General features: G+C 40.1%; 1 protein-coding gene across 1 annotated transcript; it reads left to right on the top strand.

The window, feature by feature from the left end:
- Positions 1-953: 953 nt before the first annotated feature.
- Chia (chitinase acidic) lies at positions 954-11,010 on the top strand. The gene is made up of 11 exons (XM_074051020.1): positions 954-1,181; positions 2,439-2,468; positions 3,398-3,599; positions 5,083-5,139; positions 5,805-5,970; positions 8,252-8,376; positions 8,558-8,681; positions 8,965-9,150; positions 9,651-9,770; positions 9,855-9,996; positions 10,658-11,010. Exons 1-11 carry the CDS (start codon positions 1,157-1,159, stop codon positions 10,903-10,905), a joined length of 1,425 nt encoding a protein of 474 aa, XP_073907121.1. The 5' UTR covers positions 954-1,156; the 3' UTR covers positions 10,906-11,010.
- The last annotated feature ends 458 nt before the right edge of the window (positions 11,011-11,468 follow it).

The following is an 11,468-nucleotide window of genomic DNA, read 5'->3' as shown; positions in this document are numbered from 1 at the left end:
AATTTAATTAACAAATGTAATGCAGGAGAAAATAAATGGAAGTCTACACTCATAATAAATCTAGTAAGATGCCAACATCCTATGATGGACACCAATATGACCACCAACTGAATTCCAGGTACAGTCACAAGACAATGCTGTATAATCGGTACAGATAATATATGCTAGAATACATAAAGTAATTAAGAGGAAGAGAAGAATGTTGAAATATGAAGAAAGAGGGTCTTATGTACATATTGAAGCATTGCTAAAATTGGGATAGGCAGTGAAGGGACATTATAGGAGAGGAATGACAGTTTGAGCAGAAGTTTGTGAGGTATGTTTGAGGACAGAATAGACCATTTTGGCTGAGATAGAAATTTATTTTAGGATAATGGTAGTGGGTGAAGTTAGGAAAGGGTGGCTTGGAATTCATTTTAAACACAGATTTCTAAAAATGGTCAAGTTGCACACAGATCTATGAAAAGATACTTGTTTCAATATTACCCATCATTAGCATGAGATATTTTCAGCATCTGCTGGATATAATTTGAACTCATTGAAGGGGCTTCTTGGTAGGTTGAGAGGAAACTTTTTGGAATCCATATCTCATAATTATAAATAAGCTACCCCAAAGAACTGGGGGGTTTTTTGCAGTTCACAAAATGACCTCCCCCAAAAGGAAAAATTCCTTAGGCACTGATGGTGCAAATTACACATGAATAATTCCATGAGGAAAAAAGGGCTTAAGAACAGCCAATAACTTCTAAAGTTTTGTATTGTTTACTTTCTAATCAGGACACGCTCTGGTGCCAGGCACAAAACGTCTGCAAAATAAAACTTAAACGCAGTAATCTGAACAGATGTTTATCTACTGTGGGAACTGCCCAAAAAGCTATTAAGCAGGTGGGTGGTGATTTCTAAGGTGATGTTGTGCACCACCCTGCTAGGAGACATGACCTTGTTTTGTCCCTACTGGGTAGGGAAGGTGGTGCTGGTGTGGTGCTGGTGGGAGTTCAAGGAGCCACGTCTCTGGGGGAGGAGACTGTTGATTTACTGATTTGTTACATATACATCCTACTTAAATTCTTTCTTTTGGGAACCCTCATGATAGCCAGGGATTCAAATGATATAAAAAGCAAATCCTGGCTTTGCTAGAGCAATACTGACATCAACCATGGAAAAGGTCATTCTCCTCACAGGTGAGTTTGTAATCAAAGATAGGACCTCGTCTTACTGGATTTATTTTGCTCTCAGGCTCTGACAACCATGAAGCAGTGGTCACAATACACCTCTACGCATTTCCATTCTTCTTACATCGTTTCATATTTTGTTTCATCTTGTACAAGTCAGTCTGCCTCTTGCTTTCATTACCTCATTGGCTCTGGTAACACTTGTGCTTCGTTGATGCCACAGGCATGATCCTGAAAGCAAGGCTCATTTTCGTCAATCCTTGTCTTACTCTTTCATCTGTGATCAGCCTTTCCTTTTTCTCCACTCGTTTTCCTGTTCCACCTGATTTAATTTGTGTTATGTTTACTCACATGCTTGTGTCCTGACACTAGCTTTTTTCTTGATTAAGAACTGATATAGAGCTATGTTGTCTTAGCGCTACTGTTTCCAGAATTATTTCTCTTTTATTTTCTATAGTCCTGGTGAGAGGATGATGTACCATAAAAATGTCACTCTTAGAAATTCATTCAAAGATGGTGATTCAGTAGCTGTTTAGAGTCAAGTCATACCCAAAACTTATTCATTGCTCTAAAGCTATGATTTACAAGCCTTGTAAGCATCAGAACCTTTTCCACATAAGACCTCAAGAGCAATTTGAAAAACAATCAGCATGTGAGTGGTTTGGTTAGCACAGGGGATGGTGAGTGCCTGTAATCCCCACAATCAGGAGGTCCAGGCAGAAAGATCATGAGTTCGAGGCCAGTCTGGTCCACATAGCAGGACCCTGTCTCAAGAAAAAAAAAGTGTTTTTCAGTGAATCCAGGGAGAGGCATCTAGTTCCAAATTCTTCTCTCTTTTTTCAAGGAATCTTAACAGGTAGCTACAAAAAAACTTTTCAGGCCTCAAGAGATACTGACTTCTCTGCTGTAGAGAATGCCTTGTCTATTGGAAAGCTTTGCTTGTCCCAGCTCAGGGAGATGAAACACATATGGATGTGTAGTCATTGAGTAGAGTGAATTTGGGGTAATTTCAGCCAGTACCCCTTTCATAAAGAGTAGACTTCCCATTCAATAACACTGATTTCTGACATGGAAGGTGGAAGAAGAGGGCACCTTAGCCATTTTTGAGAAGCAGAGTAAATTGACATATTGACTGAAAAGATTAGCCCTTGGCACAACCACAAAGGCTCTCTCGGCTGATGGTACCCATGGCCTCAGAATTAGATCCTACAGGATTCAGACAATAGGTTCAGAGCAAATGTTTTTTTTTTTTTTCTTTCTTTCTAGGTCTTGGACTTCTGCTAAATGCTCAGCTGGGTAAGTCATTGACTCCATGTTCTATTATTCACAATATGTTTTCCAACCTTAAACCTCAAATTTCCATGAATTATTTGCATGGGATTTTAAAAATATCTTCCAGTATTACTTTATTTGCAAGATAAACCATACTAGGGACTGAATGGGTTTGCTTTTGGGGGAGTCTGCTGTTTTGGTTTGCCTGTCACTGCTATCCTTGACCTCCTGAGTGTTATAAAGTGGAACTCTTTGGGCTTCACGGGACTACTGGGTATCTTTTCTTGTTTAAAAAATTATAATTTATTAATTGTACCAACTAAGGAGTGTGATTGTGATATTTCCACTTATGCATATAAAAAATATGCCCTCTATTACTCTTTCTTATCCTTTTCTTAAAAGACTCCTGAGAGCCAGGTGCCAGTGGCTCACACCTGTAATCCTAGCTACTTGGGAGTCTGAGATTAAGAGCATTGCTGTTCGAGGCCAGCCTAGGCAAATAATTCCTGAAACCCTATCTCCAAAATACCAAGGCAAAATGGACTGGAGGTGTGGCTCAAGCAGTAGAGTACCTGCTTTACAAGGGCAAAGCCCTGAGTTCAAACCCCAGTCCCACCAAAACAAAAAAAAGTTTCCTACGCTTATCTAAGACTCCAAATAAGTCTGTCAAAGTTAAACAACTCCAAGTTTTAGACTTGTCTGCAAGAGCATTCACACTAATCACCTCAACATAGAGATCACCACAGATCAGGCCTCTAAGACATGGGGAGGGAAGCAGAAGGAGGGTCAAAACAGACAACATAGGACAATGTGGCTCAAGTGGTAGAGTATCTGCCTAACAAGCTCAATGCCCTGAGTTTAAACCCTAGTACCACTAAAAAAAAAAAAAAACTGACAGCATAGTTCAGTAGTATCTAACTCAGCCAGCTGTCCTTACTTCTCACCACCCTCAGGCTCTGCCTACCAGCTGATATGCTATTTCAGCAACTGGGCCCAGTACCGGCCAGGCCTGGGGAGCTTCAAGCCCGAAAACATTGACCCTTACCTGTGCACTCATCTCATCTATGCCTTTGCTGGGATGCAGAACAATGAGATCACCACCATTGAATGGAATGATGTGACTTTCTACCAGGCTTTCAATGGCCTGAAAAAGAAGTAAGACGAAAGAAGTGTCTAATTTAGCAATGCTTTTTAAAATGTAGTTTAGAGTCAATGGGTTTAAGGTGAGGACCAAGAGGATGCCTTATACAGCCCAGGTGGGCCTAGAATATATATATATATTTTTAATCCCATTATCAGATGTATGGTTTGCAAATGTTCCCATTCTATAGGTGTCTCTTTGTTAGTTGCTTCCTTTGCTGTGCAGAATCTTTAGTTTGATGTAACCCCATTTGTCTACTGTTGATTTTGTTGCCTGTGCTTTTGGGGCCATATCAAAAAATCCATTCCCCAGGTCACTGTCATGGAGTTTCCATCAGGTTTTTTGTTTCTAGTAGTTTTATAGTTTGGAGTTTTGTGTTTAGGTCTTCAATCAATTTTGAGTGATTTTTGTATATGCATGAGGTAGGCATCCAATTTCATTTTTCTGCTTGTAGGTAGGACTCTATTTCTGCAAAATTCTCCCAGATGTTGCGATGCTTCTGGTCCAGGATCCACACTTTAGGCAGCAAGGATATAGACAACATAGCACATTGCTTCCCACTGTTGGTTTTCAAAAAATTATTGATTCTGTTTCTTCTTTCTCTGCCTTTTTTCATGAACCAGGAAACTGAAAGTCATCTTAGCTACTTGCATCATAGAAAGAAAGGTTGAGGATACTAAAAATTAAAAATCATTAAGCCTTGGAATCAGAATGGCTTCTTGAATTGCAATAATTACATTTTGTATAAAAATAAAACAAGCCCTGGTGTCTTGTAATTAGCAGAGTCATTCAGTTTAGTCATATCTGGGATAAGGAAGACTTCAGGTGATTGCTACCATAGTGACAATACTATCATGACTGTAGCTACTAGAATTTAATCTATGATTCCCAATAAGAAATAAACTCCTTTAGAATGGTGTTTCTTGCAATGTGGTGAATTGATTACTTGTATCAAAATTTCATGGGGCATTTGATTAAAAATGCCAGTTCCTACCCCAGTGCAAAAGAATCAGTGTCTGAGGAAGGGACAATAGTCTAGAATTTTAATTGGGCTTAATTCTTATGTAAATCAAAGCTCGAGAACCACTGCTCCAGAGAATGTGTGTAATTCCAAGCCAATTAACTTGTAGTAATCATCGTAAGAGGCTGAGAAAGTAATTATGCTAAAGCAACATTTGCAATTTTATCTGATGGAATAGAATAAGAGCTAATAATGCCTTTGAGTTATATGCAAAGAAATATTGTCAGTACATTCCTTTAAAAAATAGTTCCATAATTTAGATTTCTCCTAGGGACTCTCAATATATTTGTGATGATAGCAACACAAAGAATTTTTGGAAGTAAAGTTTTCAGTAGAGGAGAAAATCTGTATATTGTATATTATATCATATTGAGCAACACTGAATAAAATACAGGCCCAGTACTACAAATAGTGTTATTTTACATACAGGGACTCATAGGTTTTGAAAATTCTCTTTTTTATCGTTTGCTTTAAAGGAACAGCCAGTTGAAAACTCTCCTGGCCATCGGAGGCTGGAACTTTGGAACTGACCTGTAAGTCCTTTTCCACGTTATTTGGAAAACACGTTATTCCAAATGATTTCTGCCCCTTTAAATGTCACAGCTTAAGGCAGTATATTAAGGATGTACATTAAATTAAGATGCTAACTCAGTAAATTATTGCACCAGAATCTCAATATTAAGTAGAAGATATTTAATTTCATATGTTGAAATTTGGATGAATATTCTGAGATTCCATCCAAAGAGGTTTAGTACCTGCTTCCAAAATAACCTCTTCTTAAAGTATTTCAAGAATACAAGCCTTGGGACATGTCTTGTACAGCTTTAGTCTTTCGTCTTCTGGGAGAAGGAAAGAGAAAGTCATGTATGCAAATAAGAACACTTCTTCTAATGATACAAACTTGGGAGACCATTTAGAGAAAGAACACGGTGAGCTGAGTTAGCCAGTATTCAAAACAACAAAGGCAACTTTGAAGAGTGGTGGTGGGGTAACAAAAATAAAGGCAATATTGAGATACCATGGCCAGGAAGAATAGTGAGTACAAAGGAAAGCCAGGAGAAAATTAGGAATATAACTTAATCAGTGCTAGGGTCCTGGTGAAGAGCTCTGAGGAAAAAACTGAGGACTAAGCTGTTTTTATTCCAATATTTTGGGACCACTGAGGTCTTATCATCTGCCTTCTTTGGGTCTCTCTCAGTTTCACCACTATGGTTTCCACTCTGGAGAACCGCCAGACTTTCATTGCCTCAGTCATCAAATTCCTGCGCCAGTATGAGTTTGATGGGCTGGACTTGGATTGGGAGTACCCTGGCTCTCGTGGGAGCCCTGCTCAAGACAAGAATCTCTTCACTGTCCTGGTGCAGGTGAGGAAGAGAGTAATATTCTTTAGCCCTAGAAGAGTCACAGTCTGTTCACAGGGGAATTGGGTAGTTACAGAGTAAAACTAAGCATGAATTTAGAATGATGGAATCTTAGCATTGCAAAGGTTCTTAGACATTACACACTCATCCGATAAGCATTTAAGAATAATACCGTGGGCACTGTGTGCCAGACATCACATGCTGTTTTAAGAACCGTAATTCATTTCACCTTCACACTTACTCTATGACATAGATACTGCATTGAAGTCATTATTTTACAATCGAGTAAGTGAAGTACAAAAGGGTATAACTTGCCCCAAATCGCAAGCTAGTTAACAATCATAACTACCTGTGCAGTCTGACTAGAATCCATTTCTTCTAAAAAAATTACACCAGACAGCTTATTGTTACTGAGCACATATACATACTCTATACCAAATATTGAGTTAGATATCAGACTAAAGTTAAGAATAAGACATAATCCTTGACTTTAAAGAACACACAGTCTGAGGTTGAAGACTGAAACATAACCAACAATTACAGTTTATTTTGATAAATGCTGTGACAAAGGTCTACAGAGTACAAAAGGAACATGGAGAGGGGTGGGGTACTTAAGGCTACTCTGGAACAGGATCAGATAGAGTTTTCTAGATCAAGTGATGCTTGATCTCAGCCTTGAGAAAACCTGGTGTTAACAAAGATGGCATAAATGAAGACATGCAAATATGTGTGAGCAAGTGAATGAGTGTTGGCTTGCGAGGCTATGTAGGTGACAAGAAGGAGAACATGTGGAGAATTTTATATTAAGGACTTTAGAATTTATCCTTAAGACAATGGGGCAGCTTTGAACAATTTTTGCGAAGTGAAGAAACATGACAAAACTTGTTTTTTGAAAATTTCTCTGGCTTTAACAATAGGTGATGAATTCGGAAGTGAGGAAGTAGGGATGGAATTAGGAAGCTATTGAAGTAAACCAGGCAAAAAGTGATCAAGGGCCCAGGCAAAAAGTGATCAAGGGCCCAACAGTGGTTCTAACACTGAGGAGAAAAGGCAATGTATGCAGGGATAGGAAGAGGATAAAATTCAAAGGATCTGGGAATCAAGTTGAAGTAGAAAAGTGATAGAATTCCCAATTTTCTGACTTTGAGGGCTGATTTGATTGTTAGCTAAGATGGCAAATACAGGAAGAAGAGTAAATCTGGAGTAAGGACTGATGGGCTTAGCTGTGAGCATGATTAGCATGGGGTACCTGGAATGCCCAGTACACTTTGGATGAACACCAATCTGGAGTTCATGACAAAGAAATTGACTTGATGTTGTGCACTGAAGTCATCAGTAAGGGTAGATGATCACAAAGGAAAAATTAATTGAATGACAAAAGTCAAGGACTATGTATAGGTTTAAGATTTACTCTCTCCCAAGATTCTCTTCCTTACCATTCCATATCCCAGATTGTCAGCAGTTTCTGAATAGTTTCAATATTAAGGTGAAACTTATTCACTGAACAACCCCTAATTATCAGAAATAACATCTCTATTCTTAGCTGAAATGTGTCTCCAGTCATAAATTACACCTTCCAGCCATTGGTTCGTTCTACCACTGAAGCAATAGAGAATAACATCATACATTTAGCAATATACATATTGTGAATAACATCATACATTTAGCAAAATATCTGAAGATAGCTACAATTCCCTGCCTATAATTTTTCCTGTTAAATGTCCTTATTCCTTCAATCAGTACCCACATGACAATTTTCAGAGATAATCCACTCTCTATCTCTAGCCCACCCAAACAATGCAATTATAAGAAATAACTCTAAATAAGATTAGAATCACACAAAATACAGATGGATTGAATGGGAACCTGTCACATGATGGTTACTGCCTGCCCATTGGTCAATGTAGCATCTCATTTGACATCAGTCCTATACAGTAGTTCATCTGCTGAACAGATGGAAGCAACTTTCTATATTGCTAAAAGCTACTGATACCAGGGAAGCTTCAAAGTGTAGCAATATGAGTAGAGTTCTGAATGGTCAACTGGGACCTGGTTTCTGGTTCTGGTCATGACCTGCTGTGGGACTTTGTTGAAAATTTCTAACCCCTATGCACACTAGATAGCTGCGAAGTTTATTAATATCATCTATCCTGATCTATCCTGTCAACTTTATTGAGATGTTGCAATCACTATAAAAAAGGAAGACATTATGCAAACATATGTTATTATTTAAAGAGCAGAAATCAACGTCATGTATACCCTACTATACCTTATTATTCTGCAGGAAATTCGTGAAGCTTTTGAGCAGGAAGCCAAGCAGGTCAACAAGCCCAGGCTGATGGTCACTGCAGCAGTAGCTGCTAGCATCTCAAGTATCCAGTCTGGTTATCAGATCCCCCAGCTGTCCCAGTGAGTTGAGCACCTTAAATTCCCATAGGTGTCATTAGGCTGAGTACTTGTCCTTGGTCTGCGAGTACACTTGTCTTGCTGCTTGGAGACTGATTGGGAGGCTTTGGAAGTGATGTCATTTAACTGCATAGATGTGAAAAATTGTCATCAGAAATGATTTAAGTTGTTTACCCTACCTCAGGTACCTGGACTTCATCCATGTCATGACATATGACTTCCATGGCTCCTGGGATGACTACACTGGAGAGAACAGCCCCCTCTACAGATTCCCCACTGACACTGGCACTAACGCCTACCTGAATGTGGTAAGCCCCTACAGGGATACAAATGTAGACACAAATGCAGATCACGTGGAGATTCAGGCACAAAATAAACATGAGTTCTCCAAATGTTTCACTTTGACAATGGTCCTCTTAAATCACTGATTTTTATCTCACAAATTGTGATTTCATTAAAATGTTTTGGAAAAAACACTAACTAATCCATCTTCATTAACATCATACAATTTTACCTGTTAGAACAAACAACTGACATAGGCAGTAGGTCATCAGCTAATTAGAGCCTGTAGCTAACTCATTGTCGTTGCAGGATTATGCCATGAACTACTGGAAGGATAACGGAGCCCCAGCTGAGAAGCTTATTGTTGGATTCCCAACCTATGGACACAACTTCATCCTGAGGAACCCCTCCAACACTGGAATTGGTGCCCCCACTTCTGGCCCTGGCCATGCTGGGCCCTACACCAGGGAGCCTGGGTTCTGGGCCTACTATGAGGTGGGTATCCTGGACTGTAAGTGAATTTCACACACTGTGCAGCACAGTAGACTTCAAGATAGAATTTATTGAAATTGCCAGTGTTCATCCTACTACCTACTGTTTAAAGCATTTTAATAGCATACTAATTTACCTAATCCAAACGAAGGGCACTTAATAACACATATATCCCAGCAAGCAACTGAACACATTCTTAAGATCTTGACTTGATATACTGTACTGAAGTCATCAGTAAGGGTAGATGACAAAGGTACAAGATAAATATACTTCTCACATTACTTTGTGGGCTCCCATAATGAAGTACTCAGAATATAGACTACACATAAGCATTTGAAAAAGAACTCAATCTTCTTCACCACAAATAAAACCCATCATTAGAGAATTGAGGAAAGCCCTAGTTGGAGACATGAAAGGAAAACAAATTCAAAAGGACAAGAATATGTTTTTCTCTTGCATGGAAGTGATATTGAAAGGATTTTGATCTCTTGATTTTTTTAAAGATCTGTACCTTCCTGAAAAATGGAGCCACTCAGGCATGGGATGACCCTCAGGATGTGCCCTATGCTTACAAGGGCGATGAGTGGGTTGGCTATGACAATGTCAACAGCTTCAACATCAAGGTAAGGTCAGTCCTTACCATGATGAGGCCCCAGCCCTGAGCTCCAGGAAATCAAGTGATTCCTGTTGTCCTCATCCTTAATCAGGCCAGCTGGCTTATGCAGAACAAATTTGGAGGCGCCATGGTCTGGGCCATTGATCTGGATGACTTCACCGGCACTTTCTGTGAGCAGGGCAAGTTCCCCCTGATCTCCACCCTGAAGAAGGCCCTTGGCCTGCAAAGCGCAAGTAAGTGACATTCCCAGAATTATATAAATGTTCCTTCCCCAGCTCAAAAGGCATTCACAACCTCTGTCTACCCCTTTTCCCAGGAAAAGTCTTTCATTTTGTTCCACTACTCTTGCCCAGGTAAAAGACAGGTACCTGTCCCTATCCCTCAACTTCCACACCAGGAATTTTATGCTCTTGTGGGAATCTAGGCCATGAAAGAGCCTGCAGAAATTATACTGGTCCTCAGTATAAAAATCTACTCCTCTGTGATTCCCTTATTCAAAATCTTTTTCAGCCCCCTAGGGACACCTAACAAGAGAATCTTACAAGAGCTCTCATATGTCTAATCTGACATTCAGGGAATGAACCAACTCCCTAAATTGTTTCTAGACTTCCTTTTACAGTGTATTTATTCAACACCTGTACCTAGATCCTATAAGTGTTTTGTATATACTGGGTGCTCAGCAGGTATTTTTTTTTTTATGACTTAGACATCATAAAGGAAGAAAGATCTTTTATTGAAAGCCAAGCTGGCTTGACATAACTTCTCTTAATTCCTGAGTATGGAGTTATCATATGAGCTCCTCAGCTGTGGGACTCCCCAGCTAACTGTACCCTACTTCCAGACTTCCATGCCTCACCTAGACCTACCAGGCGCTCTTTGTGCTGTGTGTTTCAGGTTGCACATCCCCTGTTGTGCCCAGCGAGCCAGTAACTGCTCCTCCTAGCAGTGGGGGGAGCTCTGGTGGCAGCTCTGGCGACAGCTCAGAAGGTAGCGGATACTGTGCGGGCAAAGCCAATGGCCTCTACCCAGTGGCAGATAACAAAAATGCTTTCTGGCACTGTGTGAATGGAGTCTCATACCAGCAGAACTGCCCAACCAGACTTGTCTTTGACACCAGCTGCAGTTGCTGCAACTGGGCATGAACCTGACCTGTGTCTCCATTGCCCAGAGATCTGAACAGTCTCCTTTGCTGCTTGCAAAGGACATCTTGCTCCTATATAAAGTTTCACAATAAAGTCAGCAGTCAAAACATGAGCATCCTGGTTTTCAGTAATTTGGGTAGAAATCTTTTCCAGCTGTGCACAGGGGTAGAATGGTTAAAGAGAGTGTGTGAGGAAGCAGAGGAACCAGTTGTCTATCGTTTTCTATCTGCGTGTGTCTGTCTCATGGCAGCTGTTGGCTGTGAGAAAGAAATGTTGAAATGTTTGGTGCAGAAGGAGAGGACATGAAGAGGGTAGATCAGTAGCCTAGTGACAATTCTCAGGAAGGAGCCAAAGTGACTCAAGGGCACCGGGAGCACTGCTTAGATTGCTCAAGAAAGGAACACCAGGGAACTGGAAATTTCTGCTGAAGACCCAAGTGCTGATCCAGCACCTCTAGCATTTGTGACTTTGGTAAGATCTGAGTCATGGATTCTTCATGGGGTGTCTGTCCAGCTTATGGGCTCACAGGCTTCCTTTTTTCAACAGACTGCCCCATTCTTGAA

Source organism: Castor canadensis, chromosome 12 (genome assembly GCF_047511655.1).
Source record: "Castor canadensis chromosome 12, mCasCan1.hap1v2, whole genome shotgun sequence".
In the NCBI taxonomy this organism is placed as follows: domain Eukaryota; kingdom Metazoa; phylum Chordata; class Mammalia; order Rodentia; family Castoridae; genus Castor; species Castor canadensis.
This window is presented reverse-complemented; position numbering and strand designations above follow the sequence as displayed.

Coding starts and splice junctions, on each gene's coding strand:
- Chia (XM_074051020.1), top strand. CDS start 1,157: ATGGAAAAGGTCATTCTCCTCACAG. Junction 2,469..3,397: donor TCTGCTAAATGCTCAGCTGG/GTAAGTCATTGA, acceptor CACCACCCTCAG/GCTCTGCCTACCAGCTGATA. Junction 5,140..5,804: donor TGGAACTTTGGAACTGACCT/GTAAGTCCTTTT, acceptor GGTCTCTCTCAG/TTTCACCACTATGGTTTCCA.